The 27326-nt window shown below is 41.2% G+C and overlaps 1 protein-coding gene across 5 annotated transcripts in view; it reads left to right on the top strand.

Moving 5' to 3' along the window:
• The window catches only part of VPS13B (vacuolar protein sorting 13 homolog B), a 960935-nt gene that overhangs the window by 736494 nt on the left and 197115 nt on the right, over window positions 1-27326 (top strand). For all 5 annotated transcript variants that reach the window (XM_054017509.1, XM_054017507.1, XM_054017510.1 and 2 more), the window contains exon 34: window positions 2920-3622. In XM_054017509.1, coding sequence (XP_053873484.1) covers window positions 2920-3622 — 703 coding nt within the window. The remainder of the gene's footprint in view (window positions 1-2919; window positions 3623-27326) is intronic.

The raw sequence follows: 27326 nt of genomic DNA, 5'->3' as shown, positions 1-27326 counted from the left end.
CCAGTCTTTATAACAGGAATATAAGAAAATGTAAATATCAAAATGTCAGTATTAGCTAGGTGGTGTGACCGATAGGTAATGTGATACAATACCTTTCACCTTTGGGTCATTAGTTCATGTTCCTCACTGCTTGGTATGGATCAGAAGAAGTTACCATCTGACTGCTGTTCGGTGACATATGTGAATTGATTTGGTAGTCTCAGTAATGTTTCTATTAGTCAGATATCCACATCACAAGAAACTCCACAGTTGGGACTAATTAGCACCCGTATTGGTAGTCTTAGCAAAAAGGCCAAGGACCAACTGGGAGTAGAGGAAGAGCTACCCTCTTATCCTCCTGCAGGTGTTTTGTCCAGGTCAGTACATTTAACAAATATTAAATTTACTTTTTTTAAAATGAAAAGAAGAAGAAGAAGAAAAGTAATCAATCAAACGAAACCTATAAAAACCTAAGAAAATTTATTAATTTGCAAACTGGAAGTACTTGTAAAAAGTTTTTTCATTTGTAAAATAGATTATCCTTCACTAACTGAAACTGCATTTTCATTTCTTATGGTCAAATCCAGCTCACCATAAACATGGGGGAACTGTCATGATTCTGCTGCAAGTAGCAGAAGAATAGCAAACCACAGTGGCTGCACAAGAGAAATCTGCAGCCTCCATCCACTGTTACCCGATGCCTCTCTTCACAGGGCTAAACAGGTGGCTATGGACCTGTTTGGAGCTGCTATGCTCCTGTTTTGACCATGGCATCAATATAGTTGTTGGTGGCCCAAATACCCCTCCACTGTGCTGTGGAGAGTGCCAACCATGAAGTGCTATTGCAGGGTTTTTCCACAACTGCCTCTTCTGTCCATGCAGAGATGTTGTAGCCATGTTGGTCCCAGGGTATTAGAGAGACACAATAGGAGAGGTAATATCTTTTATTGGACCAACTTCTGTTGGTGAGAGAGACAAGCACACCCACATAATGGAACTTCACCTGGCATTTCTATAGCACCCATCATCACAGGATCTAGGGTAGGTAAATATTATTGCCAGTTTACAGATGAGGAGACTGAGGTAGAAAGGTTAATTGACTTGGCACAGTATCAGATTGAGTCACTGGCTGAGGAATTCCTTGCTCATAGTCCAATGATTCATTAAGGCTGCTTCTAGTAAGTTATTTTTGTAAAGGCTACCTTAAAAGTGATATCATATTTATGAGCCAGTGATATCAGTCTGTCATAGAAATCAGCCACAAGGATTTTTATTGAAATTTGAAAAATAAGTATATGAGTGAAGCTGAAAAGTTTGTAACCAGAGCTGACAAAAACTTTTTCAAAGAAAATCTCAGCTAGTTAATGGTTCTGTTTAGGATTTCCATGGTAATACTTTTCTCTAGTATATTTACATTTTTAAGGAAATCTTTGCTTTTGTTCCCTTTGATTTAAAAAAAAAAAAAGCACGATATAAAGGAATTCCAATAAAACCCCTCAGCTATTCTTAAAAATCCAAACCAAAACAAAAGAAACTAATTTCTTAGTATGTTATACAGTAGAAAGATTAAGGAGAAAATCCAGTACTTCAATGCCCTTCACTCTCATTACGTTGTATTGTGGATAATATTGTAAGTACATGTAATTTGCAATTATTTTTTCTAATGGAAGATATTGTATATTTGGGGTCAGGTAGTGTTTGTCCCTTCATGGGTACACAAGGTATAAGGAGAAGGTGTAACAAGGAGACATAACCTTGCAACAGGTTCGAGGGCAGGGGCCAGAGACATTCCACTCTCTGTACCCAGAGGAGCTTGTGACTAGTGTAGGCAGTGACTCTGTGCTCCTCAAAGGAGCAGGATAGGGTGAGCTCATGTCACTACTTCACTTCCAACCAGTCAATGGAGCTGGCTCTGCATCATCATTATTATTGTTGTTGCTAGGGAGTACACTCTACACCTTATAAAAGAGTATATTTGCAGCTATGGTTGTTCACCCCACCCTTCTCGGAGGATTTAAACTTTGCCTCAGGAGCAATGGGTTCTACTTGGGTGGTGCACATCTACAGTGGGGCTTCTGCTTGGGTGGTGCACATCTACAGTGCCCCCTGCTGAGGGCTCTGCCTTAAAGGCACAATCTAACTCTTGATTAGTAGTATTCGCTGTGACAACAGCTAAAATCTGTCTTTTTTAAGTGTTGCTCTAAGCAGTGATGTCTATCTAAACATTTCTATTTGATGAGATCCTGTGAAATCATAGCCAAATGCATAAAACTGTAGTGAGTAAATATACCACTTATACCACCATAGTGGCAGGCTTTATAAGTAGCTGACATTTACCTGAGCAGTAAGCCCTATTGTTTTATATAATGCAGCTGGTACTTGCGTGACTAAGAAAACATTCTTTCAAGTCCTACAACACAGTATTTGTATCTTACAATTTCCATTTAGTCTTTTTTATTAATTTGAAATTAATTAGTACATTTTTATTTTGTGTAAACATGCTAAAGCATATTTAATGCTAATGGGAATTTTTTTTTTTAAGTTTTAACACACAAATTGTGGAAGAAATTCTGATTGTCAACCTTTTTCTAACTGTCAAATATAATATTGTTTCAAATTTTGTTTTAACTCGTATTTCTTTTAGATTCTTTAGACTATAAAGAATTAGTTGAAAAAATGTAGTTTGAGCCTAGAAATCATTATTCAATTTTTTTCCCTTCACATATTCCTTTGGCACTTCATCAGATGTGAGTCATCATTTCTTCAGAACGGACACCTGCTGTGCTTTCATGAATGATTACTCTGTTAAAAGTTAACTTGGCAGGTTTTTTATAATTCCGTTTTTTTAAATCAAGTTTAAATAGTAATTGTTTGCTGCCACTGAAATGGAAATACTTGGGATATGGATATAATAAGATAATATAATATTTTCCTTCACAGGTTTCCAAACAAGAACAGAAAAAAATGGATCTATCTGATGGAGGAACAGTTGAAACTTCTTCACGTTATAGTGGTGCCCAAGACAGTGGCATTGGCAGTGACAGCGTTAAAATCAGAATAGTTCAAATAGAACAACATAGTGGCACCAGCCAACACCGCATTGCACGTCCTTCCCGACAGTCTTCCATTGTGAAGAACCTGAACTTCATTCCCTTTGACATTTTTATTACAGCAAGCCGGATCTCCTTGATGTCGTACTCGTGTACTCCTTTAGCTAAATCTAAATCATTGCAAGATCAGAAAGATGGTGAGAAGATAAGCAAAAGTTCATTAAACCTTCCAGAAACAGATTCACGTGGTAGCCAAGACACCAGAAAGCTCAGTCAGGCACGTATTTCATCAGTAACAGCAGATGATCTCTTGAACAGTAACAATTCTTTGCCCAGTGGGAGAAAAACAGGTCTGCTGTCACTAGAAAGTCTTCATGCTTCCACAAGGTCATCTGCTCGACAAGCCCTTGGTATAACTATTGTTCGACAGCCTGGTCGCAGAGGAACTGGTGACCTCCGGTTAGAACCTTTTCTGCACCTTGTTGTATCCCAGCCTTCTGTACTCTTGAGCTGTCACCACAGAAAGCAGAGGGTGGAAATATCAGTGTTTGATGCTGTGCTTAGAGGAGTAACCTCAGACTACACATGTACAGGTAAGACCATTTAAAGTCAGGAGGGTATTAACAACTGCCATAACTATCAGGCTTCCTCAAAGTTTCAGGGATGATCAAACAGAAAATAGCTGATAGACTAGACAAGACATATTAATTAAAAAAAAAAAGTAAAGTTTATATTCCATACTTGAACCAAATTTAAGAATAGAAGATGATTGAAATGAATTAAGGTTTAACCTTCAAGAACCCAGTTCTTATTTTATTCAATATTGTTTTCTCAGGCCAGAAAAATAATAGGGGCTGTCATGGTACTGTAATGTATCAGGAGTTTCTGAACCAATATGATAAGCAATGAGTTGTAGGTCAAGTTTCTTTCATAAAGGGTATTTTCATGGCTGAAAACCATTATATTTTCCAATATTACTCCTCTGCTAAAATTAGAAGCAATACTTTCAGAAACACATGGTATTTTGATCATAAACTGTACAAAAATTACAGTAGTCTTCTAAATGATGTCTTAATAGTGTCAAATAAACCAGAGAGCAAAATGTGTAAAATCATTAAATTGAGAAAACTTTTAGCAAACTTTTTATAAAGAACTATTTAAATTGCAAATCAGCAACTTCATGACATACCTATCTACTACATACCACCTCCCCAGCAGGGTCTTTAAAACTCAGAATGGGGATTGGTGGTGGGAAGGTTTGACTTCAACTCACTGTAAGGAAGAAGAAAGAAGTAGCACCTGCCATGGGGGAGGGATGAAGAAGGAGCAGATCATTCTTATAATTTCTTCTCCTCCTGAATCGATGATGAACCACTGTCAGAAATAATCACCAAAGATGGAATAGAAGTGACTAATCCAGTCGTGGTATAGGGTGGGTACAATGCTTCCTCTTAAGTATTCGACTTCACACAGGTATTTGAAAAATTATTTCCCCTAAGCTAAATAGCAGAATTTCACACATAATTCACCAAATTCCTATTTGTATCAGAATTTTTTGTATAACCCTAATAAATGCTAACGTAGGAAATAATATATTTTAGGCTCTCCCTTAACTAAGCAGTAAGGTATTATGAGAGTTTCCTTTCCCTAGATGAAGGCGGTCAATTCTTGGCTTTTCTGTAGATGTAATATTTTCTGTATTTCATGTGAAGTATTTATAACAATGAAAATTGACTTTTTTGATTGAAAATGTATTTGTCTGCCTATGAACCGTTAGGAAAGGGAGAGAAAATAAGACAGAAAATATCATATAGCCACTATATAAATCCATGGTATGTCCACACATTGAATACTGCATACAGTTCTGGTTGCCACATCCGCCAAAAAAGATATGTTAGAATTGGAAAAAGTACAGAGAAGGGCAACAAAAATGATTATGGGTAAGGAACAGCTTCCATATGAGGAAAGATTAATAAGACTGGGACTTTTCAGCTTGGAAAAGAGACTACTAAGAGGGGATATGACAGAGGTCTATAAAATCATGAATGATATGGAGAAGGTGAATAAGGAAGTGTTATTCACCTCTTCACATAACACAAGAACCAGGGGTTACCCAATGAAATTAATAGGCATCAGGTTTAAAACAAACATAAGGAAGTTTTTCTTTATGCACAGTCAACCTGTGGAGCTCGTTGCCAGGGAATGTTGTGAAGACTAAAAATATGACTGGTTTAAAAAATAAATTAGATAAGTTCATGGAGAATAGGTCCATCCATGGCTATTAGTAAAGTTGGTCAGGGATGCAACCCCATGCTCTGGATATCCCTAAACCTCTGACTGCCAGATGCTGGGACTGGACCTCTTGATAAATTGCTTGTTCTGTTCATTCCCTCTGAAGCATCTGGTACCGGCCACTGTCAGAAGACAGGATACTGGGCTAGATGGACCATTGGTCTGACCCATTATGGCTAATCTTACGTTCTTACTGTGAGTGGCATTACAATTCTGCCCTCTACCAACCACCAGTGGGGCAAGAATGCCATGAGACATTCCATTAGCCCGCTAGGATATTAGGGACCAAAATGTGGGCAAATCAGGCAAATATAGGTGAAGCAAGACTACCCAAAGAAACTGTTTCCAGGCCTAGACTTTGGGGAGATTATTGGTCAGATGAGGGCTCTGGGTGACATCACTATTTCTTCTCTCACCAAATTTCATATAAAACATTTAATTTTCAAATAGTTTAATAAAGAAAAAATACATTTTTACCCAGCTGTAATGAATAGTTATTGTGCAAAATAAGACCTAACTAGCATTTAAATGGTTGTTTGTGGAAGAGATTAACGCAAGGAAGAAACAGCCATCCAATCTTCCTTTCTTTTCTTTAATAAGAGATTACGGTAGAGTGAGAACATAAGGAGGCAGAAGGTTCCATAGCTCCATCCTTCTTTTGTTTTTCTAATTCCAATTCCCATTTTCCTCTCCGCTTCCCATCTGTGGCTATCCTTATCTCTTTGTGAGAAACGCTGCCTCAGAACTTTTGCTGGGAGACTGGTGGCGATCTCCCTGTCTATTTATTGTATACTACCAGATGGTACTTAATATAATGCCCAAGTTAGTCCCAACCATGCCTGTTTGCTGGAACCATTTACAGGATAAGAACATAAGGATGGTCATGCTGGGTTAGACTAATGGACCATCTAGCCCAGTATCCTGTCTTTCAACAGTGGCTGGTGCCAGATGCTTCAGATGGAATGAGCAGAACAGGGCAATTATTGAATGATAAATCCCCTGTCGTCCGGTCCCAGCTTCTGGCAGTCAGCGGTTTAGAGATATCCAGAGCAAGGGGTTGCGCTCCTTATCATCTTGGCTAATAGCCATTGATGGACCTATCCTCCATGAACTTATCTAATTTTTTTTTAAATCCAGTTATACTTTTGGCCTTCACAATATCCCCTGGGAATAAGTCCCACTCTGCATTGTGTGAAGAAGTACTTTCTTATGTTTGTTTTAAACTTGCTGCCTATTAATTTCATTGGGTGACCCCTGGTTCTTGTGTTATGTGAAGGGGTAAATAACACTTCTTTATTCTCTACACCATTCATGATTTTATAGACCTCTATCATATCCCCCCTTAGTCATCTCTTTTCTAAACTGAACAGTCCCACTCTTTTTTATCTCTCCTCATATGAAAGCTGTTCCATATCCCTAATCATTTGTGTTGTCCTTCTCTGAACTTTTTCCAATTCTAATATATCTTTTTTGAGATGTAGCGACCAGAACTGCACATAGTATTCAATGTGTGGACATACCGTGGATTTATATAGCAGCATTGTGTGATTTTCTGTCCCTTTCCTAGTAGTTCCTAACATTCTTTTTTGACTGTTGCTGCACATTGAGCAGATGTTTTCAGAGAACTATCCAGGATTATTCCATGATCTCTTCCTTGAGTGGTAACAGTTAATTTAGAACCCATCATTTTTATGTGTAGTTGGAATTATGTTTGCCAAAGTGCCTTACTTTGCATTTAACAACATTGAATTTCATCTGCCATTTTGTCGCCAATTGACCCTATTTTGTGAGATCACTTTGTAATGCTTCACAATCAACTTTGGACTTAACTACACTGCTCTACAGCCAAAATTCTTCTGAAATAAATGTAGTCAAATTTTACTAATTCTGGGTCACTGAGAATGAAAATGATGCTTAAAATTGTTGATTGGCTCTAGTTTTCAAGATATGCTATTGGGTCAGTATATACGACCCTTGACTTGGGAATGGCGGAGGATAAGTGAGTTATAAAGGGAAGGGATCTCAATTTAAACTAAAATACATCTTTGACTGGATCTATGACTGGGTTTGGACAGTACTTGCTTTTTAGGTAAAACAATGAATGATGCAATCTGAAACTGGTATTGCATCATCCATGATATGAATTGCATCATGTTATTCCTAGAAGTCATGGATGATGCAATCATAACGAAGCTTACATCACTCTGCTGAACAAATTGCCCTATATCAGCTCTAGAAATCATACAGTGTCGTGCTCTCTTATTTGTCAGTGTTTGATTTTGCAAAGAGACACATTTCTCTTTAGCCAAAGTGAGCAGAGATGCCTCGTACTTGTGTGAAGAGTGCAGATAACTTCTGCTATGTTTGTGGTGAAGTGACTTTTGCATCACAAAAGCGCAGTATAAGCACTATGGTTAAGAAAGCCTATCACCTTTATTTTGGCTGCAAAATTGGAGATCAGGACAAGAGGTGGGCCCCACACATATGCTGCAACACTTGTGCAACTAATCTTCGCCAGTGGTTGAACAGAAAAAGAAAATCTATGCCTTTTGCAGTGCCAATGATTTGGAAAGAGCCAACAGATCATACCAGCAATTGTTACTTCTGCATGGTGCCTCCAGTTGGGAAAGGTGTGTCAAAGAAGAAAAAGTGGACTGTGCATTATCCAAACATTCCATCAGCTATACGCCCGGTACCCCATGGAGAAGGACTGCCGGTTCCTGATGCACCAGAATCACTCTCACTTGAGTCAGACGAGGAAGAGGATGAAACTTCTGGTCCTGAACCATCAATGTCACAGGACCCACATTTTCTCCCATCCTCCTCCTCTGAACCACACCTCATAACACAAGGTGAACTGAATGACTTTGTCAGGGATTTGGAACTCCCCAAGAGTAAGGCAGAGCTGTTGGGCTCCAGACTACAGCAGTGGAATCTCCTGGCAGATGATGTTAGGGTTTCCATGTTCCGTGACCGTCAAAAGGATCTTGTCCCATTCTTCTTCATGGAAGGTGATCTTGTAGCCTGCAACAACATCGATGGTGTGATGGCAGCCCTCAACATTGTTCACGATCCAGATGAGTGGAGACTGTTCATTGATTCATCAAAGACGAGTCTTAAAGCTGTTTTACTGCATAATGGCAATGTTTTGCCATCAATTCCAGTTGGTCATGCAGTCCATATGAAGGAAACCTATCACAACATGAAACAACTTTTGAGGTGCATAAACTATGACCAACATCAGTGGCAGCTTTGTGGCGATTTGAAGGTTGTTGCTCTCTTGCTTGGTCTGCAGACTGGATACACAAAGTACTGCTGTTTTCTCTGCAAATGGGATAGTCGTGCAAGAGATTCCCACTACATCAAGAAAGATTGGCCACTCCGACAGTCATTGGAGCCTGGGAGGAAAAGTGTTCAGCATCCACCACTTGTTGAATCAAGGAAGATTGTTACCACCCTTACACATCAAGCTGGGTCTGATGAAGAACTTTGTCAAGGCCATTGACAAAACACAAGCAGCTTTCAAGTACCTCCGTGGAAAATTTCCAAGGTTAAGTGAAGCTAAGATAAAGGAAGGTGTCTTTGTTGGTCCTCAGAGTCGTGAACTTCTTCGAGATGATGCATTTGACCATGCACTGCGTGGCAAGGAAAAGACGGCATGGAAAGCCTTCCAGTTAGTGGCAATAAATTTTCTTGGAAACGACAAGGCTGACAACTACAGGTTGTTGGTGGAAAACCTCCCCAAGGCATACAAAAGCCTTGGTTGCAACAAGTCACTAAAGATACATTTTTTGCACTCTCATCTAGATTTTTTTCCACCGAACTGCGGAGCAGTGAGCGGCGAGCAATTTCACCAGGACATTGCAACAATGGAGAAACGCTATCAGGGCAAATGGAGCCCATCAATGCTTGCAGACTATTGGTGGACAGTGACAAGAGATGCTCCATTTAATGAATACAAGAGACAAGCCAAGAAGCGCTGAGTAGACACTGAATAGGACTAAACTATGTACATAATAGTTTTTTGCCTTTTGTTTCATAATAAATTTTATTTATATAACCCTTTTGCTGATTTTTAAAGTGTTACATAAACAGGACAGGTGAAATATTACCATGTAAAGCAACCATAAACACATGAAAAGACCTAGGTTTACAATTTATGATTAAAACTCTACTATCTACACAATATACATAGACATAAAATGTAAAAACTTAAATATCTTAGAAACAGTAGCCAATCAGTTGTTTTAATTGTCATATTTGAATTCAGCACATCAAAATACATAATAAATAGCACATTTTATCTCTGAAGCAGACGACTTCTCAAAAATTGTAGACCAGTGCTATCTTTCCTAATCTTGTATCGTTGGCAAACTTTGCCATGTCTCTGTTTCCCCCTTGTTCCAGATCATTTATGAATATGTTGAACAGCATTGGTCCCAGTACAGATCCTTGGGAGACCCTGCTATTTACCTCTCTCCACTGTGAAAACTGACCATTTATTCTTACCCTTTGTTTTCTGTCTTTTAAACCAGATAGTGATCCATCAGAGGACCTTGCATCTTATCCCATAACTGCTTGGTTTGCTTAAGAGCCTTTGGTGAGGGACCTTGTCAAGGGGATTCTGAAAGTCCAAGTACACTATATCAACTGGATCACCCTTGTCTAAGGCTTGTCGACCCCCTCAAAGAATTCTATTAGATCATTGAGTCATGATTTCCCTTTACAAAAGCCATCTTGACTCTTCCCCAACATATTTTGTTCATCTATGTGTCTGATAATTCTGTTCTTTACTATAGTTTCAGCCAATTTGTCTGGTACTGAAGTGAAGCTTACTGGCCTGTAGTGCCAGGATTGCCTCTGGAACTCCTTTTAAAAATTAATGACAGGTTTCAGAGTAGCAGCCGTGTTAGTCTGTATCCGCAAAAAGAAGAACAGGAGTACTTGTGGCACCTTAGAGACTAACAAATTTATTAGAGCATAAGCTTTCGTGGGCTACAGCCCACTTCTTCGGATGCATATAGAATGGAACATATATTGAGGAGATATATATACACACATACAGAGAGCATAAACAGGTGGGAGTTGTCTTACCAACTCTGAGAGGCCAATTAATTAAGAGAAAAAAAACTTTTGAAGTGATAATCAAGCTAGCCCAGTACAGACAGTTAAGAAGTGTGAGAATACTTACAAGGGGAGATAGATTCAATGTTTGTAATGGCTCAGCCATTCCCAGTCCTTATTCAAACCGGAGTTGATTGTGTCTAGTTTGCATATCAATTCTAGCTCAGCAGTCTCTCTTTGGAGTCTGTTTTTGAAGTTTTTCTGTTGTAATATAGCCACCCGCAGGTCTGTCACTGAATGACCAGACAGGTTAAAGTGTTCTCCCACTGGTTTTTGAGTATTTTGATTCCTGATGTCAGATTTGTGTCCATTAATTCTTTTGCATAGAGACTGTCCGGTTTGGCCAATGTACATGGCAGAGGGGCATTGCTGGCACATGATGGCATAGATCACATTGGTAGATGTGCAGGTGAACGAGCCCCTGATGGTATGGCTGATGTGATTAGGTCCTATGATGATGTCACTTGAATAGATATGTGGACAGAGTTGGCATCGGGGTTTGTTGCAAGGATAGGTTCCTGGGTTAGTGGTTTTGTTCAGTGATGTGTGGTTGCTGGTGAGTATTTGCTTTAGGTTGGGGGGCTGTCTGTAAGCGAGGACAGGTCTGTCTCCCAAGATCTGTGAGAGTAAAGGATCATCTTTCAGGACAGGTTGTAGATCTCTGATGATGCGCTGGAGAGGTTTTAGTTGGGGGCTGAAGGTGACAGCTAGTGGTGTTCTGTTATTTTCTTTGTTGGGCCTGTCTTGTAGGAGGTGACTTCTGGGTACTCGTCTGGCTCTGTCAATCTGTTTTTTCACTTCAGCAGGTGGGTATTGTAGTTTTAAGAATGCTTGATAGAGATCTTGTAGGTGCTTGTCTCTATCCGAGGGATTGGAGCAAATGCGGTTATATCTTAGAGCTTGGCTGTAGACAATGGATCGTGTGGTGTGTTCTGGATGGAAGCTGGAGGCATGTAGGTAAGTGTAGCGGTCAGTAGGTTTCCGGTATAGGGTGGTATTTATGTGACCATCGCTTATTAGCACAGTAGTGTCCAGGAAATGGACCGCTTGTGTGGATTGATCTAGGCTGAGGTTGATGGTGGGACGGAAATTATTGAAATCATGGTGAAATTCCTCAAGGGCTTCTTTTCCATGGGTCCAGATGATGAAGATGTCATCGATGTAGCGCAAGTAGAGTAGGGGCGTTAGGGGACGAGAGCTAAGGAAGCGTTGTTCTAAGTCAGCCATAAAAATGTTGGCATATTGTGGGGCCATGCGGGTACCCATAGCAGTGCCGCTGACTTGAAGGTATATATTGTCCCCAAATGTGAAATAGTTGTGGGTGAGGACAAAATCACAAAGTTCAGCCACCAGGTTAGCTGTGACATTATCAGGGATACTATTCCTGATAGCTTGTAGTCCATCTTTGTGTGGGATATTGGTGTACAGGGCTTCTACGTCCATAGTGGCCAGGATGGTGTTTTCTGGAAGATCACCGATGGATTGTAGTTTCCTCAGGAAGTCAGTGGTGTCTCGAAGATAGCTGGGAGTGCTGGTAGCGTAGGGTCTGAGGAGAGAGTCTACATAACCAGACAAGCCTGATGTTAGGGTGCCAATGCCTGAGATGATGGGGCGTCCAGGGTATCCAGGTTTATGGATCTTGGGTAGCAAATAGAATACCCCTGGTCGGGGTTCTATGCATGTGTCTGTACAGATTTGTTCCTGTGCTTTGTCAGGGAGTTTTTTTAGCAGATGGTGTAGTTTCTTCATGTGCCAGCAATGCCCCTCTGCCATGTACATTGGCCAAACCGGACAGTCTCTACGCAAAAGAATTAATGGACACAAATCTGACATCAGGAATCAAAATACTCAAAAACCAGTGGGAGAACACTTTAACCTGTCTGGTCATTCAGTGACAGACCTGCGGGTGGCTATATTACAACAGAAAAACTTCAAAAACAGACTCCAAAGAGAGACTGCTGAGCTAGAATTGATATGCAAACTAGACACAATCAACTCCGGTTTGAATAAGGACTGGGAATGGCTGAGCCATTACAAACATTGAATCTATCTCCCCTTGTAAGTATTCTCACACTTCTTAACTGTCTGTACTGGGCTAGCTTGATTATCACTTCAAAAGTTTTTTTTTCTCTTAATTAATTGGCCTCTCAGAGTTGGTAATTCAACTCCCACCTGTTTATGCTCTCTGTATGTGTGTATATATATCTCCTCAATATATGTTCCATTCTATATGCATCCGAAGAAGTGGGCTGTAGCCCACGAAAGCTTATGCTCTAATAAATTTGTTAGTCTCTAAGGTGCCACAAGTACTCCTGTTCTTCTTTTTAAAAATTAATTGGCAATCACATTAGCTGTCCACCAGTCATATGCCACAGAGGCAGATTTAAGCGATAGGCTACATATCACAGTTAGTAGTTCTTCAGTTTCATATTTGAGTTCCTTCAGAACTCTTCGGTTAATATCATCTGGTACTGGCAACTTATTACTCTTTAATTTATCCATTTGTTCCACATCCACCTCTATTGATACTTCAGTCTGGGACAGTTCCTGAGATTTGTCATCTAAAAAGAATGGCTCAGGTGTGGGAATCTCCCTCACATTCTCTGCAGTGAAGAGCGATGCAAAGAATTTCATTTAGCTTCTCCTCAATGGCCTTGTCTTCCTTGAGTGTTCCTTTAGCATCTTAATTGTCCAGTGGCCCCACTCATTGTTTGGCAGACTCTCTGTTTCAAATGTACTTAAAAATATTTTCGCTGTCAGCTTTTGTGTCTTTTGCCAGTTGCTCTTCAAATTCTTTATTGGCCTGCTTAATTATACTTTTACATCCTGCTGCCCTCCCCTCATGTGGAATGAAAGGGGGCTATAAAAGGAGAGTGAAGCTAGATTCCCAATGTTCCAGGTGTAGGAACCCTAAGCCCTCTTTCCTCAGCTCCCTTAAAGGGGGCTAAAAAAAAAAAAAAAAAGAGGAGAGTTGGCTTCACGCTGTACCAGATGCTTAGGAGCCCCAAACCCTCCTTCCTCAGCTTCCTTAAGGGAGACTTTCCTTCAAATCCTTTTCCAGTCCATTTTATCTGCTAACAATATCCTTTCCAGAATGAGCACCTGCACTAGACGTCTGCCACAAGTTTTAGATACTAAGTTGTGGTATTATAATCTAACTCCCCTACTTCATTCCCCTGGGCTCAGACCTTCTTTGGGGAGGGCAAATGAACCATCCCATCTTGTCCAAACAGGCAGTGAGGGAAAAATTCTTTCCCAGACCCCAAGGAATAGGGTGATTGGCGTAATGCCTGCAGCAGGTCATGAGGAAACCCAATCCTTTTGCAAATTTCAGGGTGAGTGCTACCTGCCCAATCCCAGTAAAAGAGGGTTTCACCGGGGCTGCATAGAGTATAAATACCCTCAAGTTCTTCCAGTCAGCAGGAAAGGCTGGTCTCAGCTGCTTCGTGCCCTTCCTGTCCATTCCTGTAAATTTCCCTCTCCTTCGTCTCTACCCCTGTTGTAAGGGGGCCCTTAAAGGGGCAACATCCCTTTTCTTCTGGGCAGACAAAACCCCTCCCTCCCATGATTGCTGCGGTGAGCACATTGTAGTAGTTAGTGCAAACATAGAGCCATCAATAAACAGGGTAATTTTGCTGCCTTATTTGGCTTTTTTTAAAGTCTGCATTTTAAAAACCATAATAATTAAAGAAGGCTTATTTAGAATTGTTGGTGACTTCTGCCAGTAAATGATAGTTCATCAATATAGTTTCAAAACCAAATACCATCTATAGAGATGTGGTTGATCAGAGGAAAGCAATCAAGCGAAATGTAATGACTTCCTGCCTGTGTCAGATTAATGGCTGAACTGTTTGAGGAAAGATAGGCCAAATGGGATGAAGTCATAAAATTCAAACCCTTTATAAACTGATATTATTCTTCATCTCTTAATATCAAATTATATCAATGCATTATTTAGACCTAAAACAGACCCTCAAATACTCATGTACCACTACCATTGACTTAATGAGAACTGTGCATTTTTGATCAGGACATTCAGGTGAATGAAGATAGACATGGATGGAAGTAAGAGGAAGGCCACAACTTTATTAATTATCACTATAGAAGGATGCTATACGCCCACCTTCCCTGTCTCTCATATACCAGGCACTTCGGTGGGTCGAGTTTGGGAATACAGAGCTCCCAACTTATAACCAATAACTCAGCGTAGACCCTCTCCAACCTACTCCTAGAGCATAGCTCACTTCTGAATTCTCTCTCCCTCCCTCCATAAGGGGGGTAGAGATTTCCAAGTGGGAACTTCAGTCTGCAAAGACTGGAGATCTCCCCTTTTCCCATAGGCACAAGGTCCACCTGAAAAAACCCAGCTCTCCTTTACCCCTGCGACCTAGTCCTTTTGGCCTTTATCTGTATTGGACACTGGCAACATGTTGCGATTCCTAACATTACAAATTCCTAATACTAATTGCGAAGTTCTACTACCTGTGACAAAACTTCTCCAAGATGCTGTGAGGAAGGTGAGAAAACCTACATAGCCTCTGCCAGTTTGGCCCAATGGTAAAAATTCCTCACTGATCCCCAAACAGGTGATCGATCAGACCCTCAGCATCCTAAAAACACTGTTCCTATACTATGAATACAGGGAGGGCAGATAAAGAGAAGAGGCCCCCCAAGTCCCAGTAAGAGGTTTAAGCTGATGAAGGATTGAGGAGCCAATTGGGCCAGTGAATTCCCAGATTCCTCCTGGCAGGAGAATGGGAAGCAGGGAGCTCTTGGAGAAGGAGGGGCCCAGACTTTATTCCCAGGAATGCGCTCTCCCACTTCTTTATGAGCTGTCTTTTCCACTGTTGGTGCCATCAACCTTCTTACCTAGAAGGGAGAGGGGGAGGTTGTGTCAGGCAGAACATAGGACCTGATTCTGTGCCACTCAAATCAATGTTAAAAGTTTCATTAATTTTAATGAAGAAGAATCGTAGAGCTGGGGGGAAAATTTCAGACAAAATCTTTTTTACACTGAAAATGCAGGTTCAGGTTGATCATAACATTTCACAAATTTATGCTGATTTTGGCTATTTATTTTGGTGGAAGAAAATTTCTGAAACATCGAAGTGAGCTGTTTCAACATTGTCAGGCTAGATTCACAAGGAGATTGAGTATGTCTACAGTGCAGTTAATAACCCACGGCTGGTCCATGCCAGCTGACTCAGCCTTGCAGGGATGGAGCTAAAGGGCTGTTTAATTACAGTGTAAATGTTTGGTCTCGGGCTGGAGCCCAGGCTTTAGGACCCTATGAGGTTGGAGGGTCCCAGACCGAATGTCTACACTGCAATTAAACAGCCCCTTAGCCCAAGCCCTGTGAGCTTGAGTCAGCAGCATAGACCTACCATTAGGCACTGTTCAGAAAACTCTGACCACCCCCCCCCCCCCAGTGGTTAGATCACTCACCTGGGATGTGGGAGATCTAGGTTTGATTCCCTGCTCTGGAGCAAGGACTTGCACATAGATCTCCTGTATCCCAGGTAATTGGCCTGATCGCAGGCTGTAGGGTATTTTGGGGTGGGCTTTTCTCAATCTCTGCTGTTTGAGTGGTTCCGCTTTGTATAAATAATTAAGTATTGCTTGGAGCAGGGACTGCAATTCTGGTGTCCCCCTTCTGAAGGGAGTGCCATAACCACCAGCAAGTCATTCTCTGTCTCTGGCCCAAATAATATTTAATTATTTATAATTACAAAGTGGAACAGCTTGAAGAGGGGCGATTGAGAAAAAACACACTCCAGAATAGTCAATAATTTTGTGATTAGGGCACTCACCTGGATGTAGAAGACCTGTGTTCAAGCTCTTGCTCCAGACAGGGATTCAAACCAGTCTCTCCCATGTCCTGAGTGAATGCCCCATCCACTGGACTATTAGATATAAGGGAGCAGTATATCAGCACCACTTTTTGCTCCTCCTCTTGAGTTTTGTGAATCTAATCCTTCATTTCCAAGTTTCCTTTGCTTCCATTTAAAAATAAATAAAATTGTAAAAATGCGTGAAATTGGAACAAAACCTTTCAATCAACCCAAAATGGTTTTTTCTGACTTTTCAATTTACCAAAAATTCCAAAACGTTTTGGTTGCAGGTTGACCCAGAAGGAAAAGTTTTTTCCATTTTTCAGAACTACAAGCAAACTGAAAAATCAGTTATTGAAAGAGCTCTAGTCCTTAGTGTCTAAAAGTAAAGGCTGGGATTTCCAAAGGAGTATAAAAGAGTTAGGCACCCAACTCCCAGTGCCTAATGGCCATAAATTCTCTTGAAAATCCCAGCATAAAAGCATAAAAAGATACCAAAATAAAACCAGTGTATGGCTTAAATAAAATAGGTGATGGTGCTGTGATATAAAGTTTTGTGACAAAGTTCCTCCTCTATATTGGTGGGTCCTGTGCTTATTGGCGGATTTTCTTGCCTTAGAGATTCACCATGTGGGTTGGGGAACAGCCCAGAGACCTTCCCCTCTGGAAGAACCCACAGTCCAGGTCAATTGGGAGGTTTGGGGGGAACCTGGGCCCGCCCTCTACTCCGGGTTCCAGCCCAGGGCTCTGTGGACTGCAGCTGTCTGTAGTGCCTCCTGTAACAGCTGCATGACAGCTACAACTCCCTGGGCTACTTCCCCATGGCCTCCTCCAAACACCTTCCTTATTCTCACCACAGGACCTGCCTCCTGGTGTCTGATAACGCTTGTGCTCCTCAGTCCTCCAGCAGCACACACTCTCAGCTCCTTGCGCCTCTTGCTCCCAGTTCCTCACACTCACACCACAAACTGAAGTGAGCTCCTTTTAAAACCGAGGTGCCCTGATTAGCCTGCCTTAATTGATTCTAGCAGCTTCTTCTTAATTGGCTCCATGTGTCCTAATTAGCCTGCCTGCCTTAACTGGTTCTAGCAGGTTCCTGATTACTCTAGTGCAGCCCCTGCTCTGGTCACTCAGGGAACAGAAAACTACTCATCCAGTGACCAGTATATTTGCCCTCTACCAGACTCCTGTACCCCACTGGTCTGGATCTGTCACAGTTTGTAGTGCTTCTTCTTTGGGAAGACCTACCATACTCATAATTCATGGTTCAATCACTCATGATTAACACCATCATCCCAATGTGGTAACTTGATGGTTTTTCAAATTATTTTTATTTCTGGGATCTACCACACGTTTTTTTAGGGCAAATTGCCATGAACTACATTATTTATTGCCATAAAATATAGCATCGGGAGCTTTGCACCACATTTGTTAAACTGCTGCAGTCAGTCAGTATGATAGATATTCAGGCGAATTTCTTTGACATATTCTGACCACCTGCTAATAGTTTTGTCTGAAAGACATGCATGTATCTTCCAAATAGAAGAACAATATAAAGTTTATTGAAGGAAGCCAATTAGCTTCTGTTTTCTCTGTACAACCATTTACTGTATTCCTTCCTATATCAAAGATTATTGGAAAAGAAAACTAGTGTTTAAATTACATCTTACAAATGAGTGCTGTTTTCATTAAATCTTTCTAGTTGAGGTACAGTTTATATTTGTGTAGGTGTATAATATATATACAGAGAGAAAGAGAAATGCATGATGGTGTGCTATAAACTTTTTCTTGGCACTCGTTTGCAATGTCACCATTACTCACAACTGGCAGAACCATGAGTGACTTATGCAGGCATCCCAAATAAATGCCAATAAAACCTTTATGCCCCCCCCCCCCCAAACCCATTGTGCATTTCATATATACCATCTGTGTTTCAAAAACTATTTTAGGAATGTTTTGAAAGATTGGATTGAGTATATTTTTGTGTCCCTACAAAGGCAGGCCCCTTAGTTACTGTTAATCCAACTGCACTGGACTCAGGTTTTATAAAAACCTATAAAATAATTTATCTCTCTTCTATAGGAAAAAAGAATACAGAGTTAAAGTCCATCATCTTAGAACCTTGTAGGAGAGGAAGCAAGAGTAGGGTTCTATTATGAAGCTCGAAATCTCTCATTTCTCATGCAGTCTAGCCCCTGAGACATATTCATGTGTAGAAAAGTTGTTATAGTTGAAACCTAAGTTTTGTCCATCCTCACGTGGGTGTAATTTTGTGGGATATCTCCATTTGTAGGACAACAAAGAAATGTTTCTTTTGCAGATTGATTTTGATAACAATGACTCAGGGGTTCAGAATGTTGTAAATCCCCGGGGAAATAAATTAAGACTAATAGTTGCCAGAGAACAATGAGGTGGTCATACATATATGATAAATTCATTTATAACATCATTCCACAATATATCACATGGATATTACCTGTGCATATGTGGTGTATATGGTATGGTATAAACACACATGCATACACAGTCAAGTCATACTCATTGAATAGTTTATTTGATTAATTTTGTGGTGCTGTTTAAATAATGTTTTCAGTACATCTATTTTTCATTAGTCATACAGTTTATGGAATGGTATGAATAATTAGTGAATACTCTCAACTTTAAAAACCATAAGAATAGCCAGACTGGGTCAAACCAAAGGTCCATCCTGTTACCTCAGTTTGCCTAGAAACCAACCCAGGGTTACACTTTTTTTTATTGTTTTTATTAAATGCAGCTGTTGGATCAAACAGAAAAGGGATGAGGCTTATTCATGCACGCACACATTCATCGCATTCATCCCCTCATGCACGCACACACTCACAGAGGCAGAGTGTTACCGGAGACAGCAGAGGAAGCCGAGAAGCTGAAGCATAGTAGATCTGGTGTGTCCGCCTGTGGTCATGGATCCAGGCCGGCAAGCAGGTCAAGAAGCAGCAGCCTTGTGTGCATGCCTTCTTCCTTGTTGGAACTGGGCGGCTTCTGTCACATACACTGAGTTTCCCTTCTGTGTCCATCACCGAGAAGCATTCCCAGGCCTCGTTCCTTTCATGCATACCAGGTTCTTCTTTTCTTTACAGCACCCCATGATTGCCTTCTCAGGGCAGATTACATCAGACACTCCTGTCTCCGGGCTCTATTCTCCTTGCAGTCCCTCTCCGCCCAGTCCCACATACACTCCCTTGTTCATACTCTCTTATTGTGTGATGGAATATTGCAATGCTTGGAGGTTTATACAAGTGGTAAGTGAAAAGGTTACAAAGCTTGCAAGAGTTACAAAGCTTAAAAGGTTATGCTAACAATAATTAAAGTTACAAACAATAATTAAAGTTTGCAAAGGTTACAGAACTTAATGATCATACTAGCAATGACTGAAAAGTTACAAATCTTACAATCGCATTCTGCTGGATTGAGCGGAGGCTTTACATAACATTTCCCGCCCCTTGGTCACCCAAATTGTGGTGACCATCTAAAGAGGGACAGCATGCCTCCGTTCATCCACGCCAGTACTTTGATTGCCGGAACAATTTTGGATTTTCATTACACGTAGCATGTCCACAATAACAGAAATACATATCAAAAAGTTGACCGGAGGATGTAACAATGAGTGTCAAACAGCCATTATCATGAACTACATTTAGATTAAAATCAGAGTATTCAGTGGAGAGGTAAACAATCGGTAAAAAGGTAGTTATAAGCTTGATGTATCACAGGCTTCTGGATGGAGGTGGCCACCACGGGGATAGGTGTGTGATTGACAATTTGGCAGGATGCGGAGAGGTAGGGAGAGGGAGGGGTCTGGTTAGAGTTAAAAAGGGCTGTAAGTACAGTTTGTTGCTGTTCCGTGCCTAATGCGGTATTTTCCCTTTTCCTAAACACCATATACCATAATGCTAGCAATGAGACAAGCGCTACAAGACAAACATAAAACATGAAACACAAAACCACAGAACATAAGACAACGTAGAGGTTTGTCGTGATGATGCACCATGGTATGTTTCAATTGTCCTTCAGCTGGTACCAGCTCTTTCTGGTGCTCTGAAAAACAGAAGCTGCAAAAAAAACCTTAAACCTTGTAAACCGTAGGCTATCATAGAGAGGAACATGGGGAGTCGGGGTGGTTCCTCCTACATGCTTGATGGACCCACTTCCCATTATCAGGATATCGTCCATGGGGCTTTGGCCGCAGTGACAGGAGCAGGAGCCCCAGCTCCGGGCTGACCAACCACTCTGGTGGCCTGTCGCGCCGCTTCCTTAAGGTGTGATATGTCTAGGGGCTCTCCCTGCTTCTACACTCCCATAGCCATCTGGACATCTTTGGGCAACATTGCTGCAATAAGCCTTAATTTGGCCGTTGGAACCACAATCTCAGACAGGGTCCTGGGGATCGCCCCGCCCCCTGGGCACAGGCCGGATACCGTCCAGTTAACAATCCTGCTAATACCATTCTCTCCACAAAGACATCAGGGGCCTCTCCTGGAGTGGGGGGAGCCTGCTGCATACTGGTGGCTGATCTCCTGCAGTGCCTCTCCTTGAGCCAAATTGCAAACTAGCACGAACGAGGACTGCCACCATCCGGCTGCCTGCGTCCGCAGTGCGATTCCCATATCGCACCCTGGTATTGTGGATGCCATCCTCAACAGCTTCCTAACTTCCTCTGGGTTTAATCCCTAATCCTCTATCGCCATCAGAAACTGATATGCTCATTCCAAGAATGTGCTTGCTTTGGCTGGACCAAACCCCTGAGCCAGAGAAATTATCTCCGCAGGGGTCAAGGCTATTTCCTGTATATTTACCCAAGTTACGGGTCCAGGGCTCCCTCCCTGGGCCAGGGGGCCATGCTGGAAAGTTAACCATTGCACAGCTGCCACCAGGGCTGGCCGAGCTCCCGGCCCATCTGGCGGCCATCCCAGGTCAGGATCGTACCATATGTCCCCGTCCCAGTCTCCAGGGTCATATCAGAGCGATGCCTTTGTCCGTGATCCCGGGAGGCCTGCTGCTCTCCCGCCCAGACAGGTCCCATGCTCTAATACCAATCCCCGCAAACACTCCACCTGGACCTCCATCTCCTTCGATTGTTCCCTCTCTTCCTTGACCTGTTCAGCTCTCTCCAACGCCTTGTCGGTGGAGATTGCTAGCTGCTGACAACTTGCCCCTGCCGCTTGTGCTTGTGGGATGAATGGGCTGGTTGAACAGATGGAAGATCAGAAGAGCTCCCCTTACAATCGCATTCTGCTGGATTGAGCGGAGGCTTTACATAACACATCTAGTCCCGTATCCTGTCTTCCGACAGTGACCATGCCAGGTGCCCCAGAGGGAATCAACAGAACAGGTAATCATCAAGTGATTCATTAAACAAAATGTTTGCAAAAGTATTTTTCATTATTTGTCAAGCTCGGTCCATCTGATAAACTGGAAAGACATGACGATTGCATTTATCAGGAACTGTTGACCACCACACCTGTCCTCTGCCCATTAATCCAGCACCCCTGAAACAATTTATCAGATATCAGACTTTTGAACAGCTCCCCCAAAATGTAAACATTTTCTGACAAAATGTTTCATGTTGATTAGGCCTCAACTGGAGTATTGTGTCAAACAAACAAACCCTATTTTACCCATGGTGAATTTGGAACCATATATCCAAATACCCAGGTTGCAAAGTAAGAGAATAAGTACAGTTTATAGATTTTTGTGACACCTACACCATTTTTGTGACACCATGCACAGAATAGGTGTGGCACAGACATCACTAGTACAGACTTTCCAGTATTTCATTTCCAGGGTGAATTAATCCTGCTCTTGATGGAGCAAATCTACCGTGTAGAGGGTAATTCAGGTGTCATGACTCTTCAACTCTTGGCTTCTCTGTTACGAATGCTGACAAGGATGCTAATTAGTGCAGTGTTATGTGGACTTTCATCATGTCACTCAGCAAAGCACTTAAACGCTATGTTAAATCATCGTTATTCATTAAGAGATAACCAACTCATTTGAAAGGTACTTTGGCCCAGTGCATAGGCATTGGAGACTGAGTCCAGAGAACTGGGCTCTGTTTCTGGTTCTGCCCTGACTGGCTCTGTGATCCTCCCATCTCAAGTTTCTCCATTTGTAATATGGAAGAAGAGAAAGAATGGCAGTATAGAAAAACTAAATGTTGTTGTAACTATTTTTATTTATATTATCATTTAACTTTGAGACAGAATGAACGTAGGCCATTCAGTACAATTCTATCCATATGTCAGGACAATATATCTGTCCTATTTTCCGGTTTGCCTAGTGCTTACATGTACATTGACTAATTAATATGGGTTTCATGTTGAGTGGATTCTAATCTGAGCAGGTGCGGTGCGAAACTGACGAAATCTAGATTCCAACTGCAGCCTGTTCCATGTGTAAAGATCATGCAATATTTTTTTTAAAAACTCCAAAAATAATCTAAAATAACTTTTCTTTACATCATAATATAATGATTTGAAAGTCTAATATCATGTGAGCCAGAGCTAAGAGCAAAAGACTTATAGCACTGGGAAAGAGAGATTCCCAGTTCTGAAACGGGATAAAGCACCTGTTTCTATCCATTATTGTTTGTGATGTCATACCTTAAACCTGTCACCGAATTACTAACACCACAAACCAGTGTAAATTTTGGGTGGGGAGGAGAGGCATAGGGGAGTCGTTATATAGTTTTGGAGAAAGAAGGAAACATTTATGGCACAAGTTATTAATTTATTTTTATAGTGGCAGCTCTGTCATGTAGCAAGTGGAACTATGTGACATTGTAGACATAAAATGTTGTAGACATTAAATGTTTTCACCTCCAGTTTGTAAGCAAAATAGACATCTTGAGTCATTATTAGTCCAAAGAAATCCAAACTGACACAGTAAACCTTGTATATGTCTTAAGTTTGTGAGAGGTATTGAAAAGCATTAGAATGCAGTAAGGCCAGAAAAGTCTATCCTGTCCTCTTTGCAGACAGCTAATTTTTAAAAGTGAAAGTGCAGATATTTCTCACAGGCAAGTTATAGTGGGAGAAGAAAGTAAGAAACGTGTATAGATAGGGAAAAGTGAGTGAAATTTAGTGTCAGCATGTCTAATATTCACTGCAAAATCTTCTTCAGCAAGATATGTTTTTTCTTGTTTTTTATTCATAAACATCTTTGATGCTAAAGAAAAACAACTAGGAAAACAATATGTCCTTGTTTGTCTGAAAGGGTCATTACTGATTTTGTAGCTTCATGGGTATCCAAAGAAATGAGGTGAGACCACATAATGAAATATATCCAACATATGTTAATGCAGCCAGAGCCCACCCACAGCAGTGCCTGCCTCTCCTGGAGCTAGCAACAGGTGGCCCACTCCCCAAAAGAACACTTCCCATTCCCCTCTCTGAAATCACACACCCCTGCAACCCAGCTAGTTGGGGAGGGGATGCTTGTTACAGTGTCATAACTATGGGCAAGTGGAATTGTGGTTGTGTATGGAGGTTCCACTATACATTTGTGCTTTGTCCGAGTTTTATTTTTGTACTTGTAAATCTTAATTACTGTGATGGTTCTGAGAGCCAGGGATAGGAGTTTCATATAAAAATAAATATCCTAAAAAATAAATAATACTGATTGCTTAATACTTCCTGTTAAAGGGGATGGCTGCTTTGTGAAATGACCTGTGAGCAGGTTCCTATTTTAAATGTAAAAATAAAGCAACGTTTTCATTCCATGCTCAGCCTGCTTGGAACAAAATCTAAACAAAAGTGACATCTTCTGCCAGCACCTTTGTTTCTCAAAACTGCTTACTAGCCAACCCCATTTAAGAAGAAGTATCTGCAGTTGTTTTTAACATAATATTATTAGATAAGCTTATAAATATTTTTAAATTCATATTTGTTTTGTTTCGGGTAATGCAGTCCAGATTTAGTAGCCTCATTTCTTAAACATGATTCCCAGGACATTTTTGAAAAAAATATTTTCTTTTTGTGGTTGTTTGTGTGTTTGTGTTTGTTTTTAGAGAGATGAATGTGCAGCCTGCTAATTTGTAAAGTAGAGAAATTTCCCAAGAAATATTTGTTATGCACAGAATGTCTCCACCTTCCTCCAAAGGACCATTTCAAAAACAGCCATTATAAGGCCACCTAAAGAGCAATCTTGATCATAGTGAATGCATTTTTTTTCCTGTCCAGCCCTCTGATGGCACGAGGGTCCACTGAGAGTGGACTTAGAAGCTCATCCCTGCTTTAGTGGGGGGCGCAAGCGAAATAGGGTGGGTCTGGGGCCATGTCAGGCAGCTTCTCCAGGCAGCATCTGCTGGTGGACTCCTGCAGTATACCAATAAGATTTTAAAGTTCCATGCGCTGGCAGAATCCTTGAAGAAATACGTCGCAGTGCCACCTGTTCCCCTTAGAGTAAATTCACTTTCCAGCACAGCCGCATCTAAGGATATAGGGAAGCACAAATTGGACTACCTGGAGCAGCACAGATTAAAGTTTGCCATAGGTAGCTGCATTCCTTAGTTTTTCAAAAAGTCTGTGAACTTCCTATCAAAAGGTATTCAATGGATGCTTTGGAAAAATATGTCCCAGAACTTAGCTGTAAGCTGATGTAAATGTTTCCATATTTCTGTTCTTTAAATTGCAATGAAAACAATTTTTATTTGTATTATTTATTTTGTATTACCATAGAAGCCCCAGTCATGGACTATGACTATGGCTGTGTGCTTTATAAATCCAGAACAAAAAGACAATCCCTGGCACACAGAGTTTACAATCAAGTACAAGACAAGAGACAACAGGCTGATACAGATAGACCAACAGGAGAGTTCAAGAAAACAGTGAGGGTATATTGATCAGCACATCAGCAACCAAACCATTGTCAAGTTTTCTGTAGGCATCATGGCAAAGAGGTCTAAGGAGGGTTTTAATGGAAGATAATGAGGTAGTTTTGCAGATGTTTATGGGGAACTTCTCCCAGGCGCAGGGGTGAAAATGAGCCAGTACAGGCCGTTATGGTGTACCGGTGAGACCCCGGTACCAGCCCGTATGCAGCGCTTTAACGTCCCTGCCCCTTTTGTCTCCCCTGTTGGCGGCCCTGCCGATAGGGTCCCTACCAGCAGGGCCGCTGACGGGAAAGGGGCAGCGACGCTAAAGCGCTGCTGCGGCAGCACTTTGAGGGTCCTTAAAGGACCGCTGACGGAGGAGGCAAAAGGGACAGGGACGTCCTTTGCCACGGCAGCGCTTTAAGAATGGTCCTTTGCCGCGGCAGCACTTTAATGTCGCTGCCCCCTCACCCCGCTGCCGGGCGCAGGCAAAAGGAGCAGGTGCCCCTGGGCCGGCGATTTAAAAGGGCCAAGGGCTCTGGCTGCCACTACCAGTACTGCGGCAGCGGCAGCCGGAGCCCCGGGCCCTTTAAACCGCCACTGGAGCTCCGGGCAGCATGGGCCAGGGAGCGTGGATGGACTGGCTGGGGTATGCTGACCCCCAGCTCCGCCCCTTCTGCCCAAGACCCCGCCCCTTTGGGGGGTGACAGAGCCGGACCCCATACCGGTAAGTTTAAAGAGTTACTTTCACCCCTGCCCAGGTGTGAGAGGCAGCATGAGAGAAAGCACAGAGTTGCTTGTTTGAAAATTTAATAAGTTGGCAGCTGACATCATGGGCTGATCAGAAGTATGTGGGGGGGGCTTTCAATACTGAATGAGAGATCACAGTTGGGTGTGGACACGTTGTGGAGGGCCTTGAAAGTGAAGACAGGTAGTTTCTTTGATATAATAGAGAAGAGGGAGCTAGTGAAACAATTAAAATAACCAAACATTCTGCTTTAGCATTTACAAGCAAAGCAGGTTGCCACCTTGTGCTAGTGCATGAGAAACTGCATGTGAAATTAACTAAACGCTAACTATAAACCCAAGTGAAACTGTTGTTAAACATTCATAGTCAAAGGTGGGAGAGATACAAAAAGTAAACAAATATCCTAAAGAGTGAAAAGTGGTTTTCTTTAAATGCATTAATATAAAGAGTAAAGTTTTCGAAAATGCCTGTTGAAATACCCATTGAAAATCAATAGGACTTAAGATCTTCCGTGATCGTGGCACTTTTAAAAATTTCACCTAAAGTGGTGGTAGCAAAAAGGTTAAATACTGATGTTGTTGTTTGAAACGCTAATATTGAACCTCTGTCCCTTTTAATGATCTCCATAAAATAATATACAGGCAAATATAGGAACAAATTGTATATAGATTTGTTATCATTGAATTAATTTACAATGGTAAATCAAGTAATAGAATTAATTATTTTCTAACATTTTATTTATACTGAATAAAATCCCTTTTCCTTGTTTGGTTAGCTATACTGGTTTATAATCATTTGTCTTTGTCTGTCACTTCTCCCTTTTTTAAGTACATAATGTAATTGGTTTATAAAACATGAAAATAATACTTTGCCCTTCTGAACAGCCTTCTATCCAAGTATCTCAAAGTACATTGCAAACACTAATACGTTTAGGCTCACAACACCTGTGAGGTAGGGAAATATTATTCTTAGGGCTGTCGATTCATCGCAGTTAACTCATACAATTAACTCAAAAAAATTAATCTTGATTAATCGCACTGTTAAACAATAGAATACCAATTGAAATTTATTAAATATTTTTGCATGTTCTTCTACATTTTCAAATATATTGATTTCTATTACAACACAGAATACAAAGTGTACAGTGCTGACTTTATATTATTTTTATTACATATATTTGCACTGTAAAAATGATCAACAAAAGAAATAGTATTTTTCAATTCACCTCATCCTGTAGTGTAATCTCTTTATCACGAAAGTGTAACTTACGAATATAGATTTTTTTGTTACATAACTGCACTCAAAAACAAAACAATGTAAAACTTTAGAGCCTACAAGTCCACTCAGTCCTACTTCTTGTTCAGCCAATCTATAAGACAAACCAGTTTGTTTATATTTGTGGGAGACACTACTGCCTGTTTCTTATTTACAATCAGGGCCGTCCAGAGTAT

This window comes from Malaclemys terrapin, chromosome 2 (assembly GCF_027887155.1).
Source record: "Malaclemys terrapin pileata isolate rMalTer1 chromosome 2, rMalTer1.hap1, whole genome shotgun sequence".
Classification (NCBI taxonomy): domain Eukaryota; kingdom Metazoa; phylum Chordata; order Testudines; family Emydidae; genus Malaclemys; species Malaclemys terrapin.
Note: the sequence above shows the minus strand (reverse complement) of the source record. Positions and strands in the feature narration are given on the sequence as shown.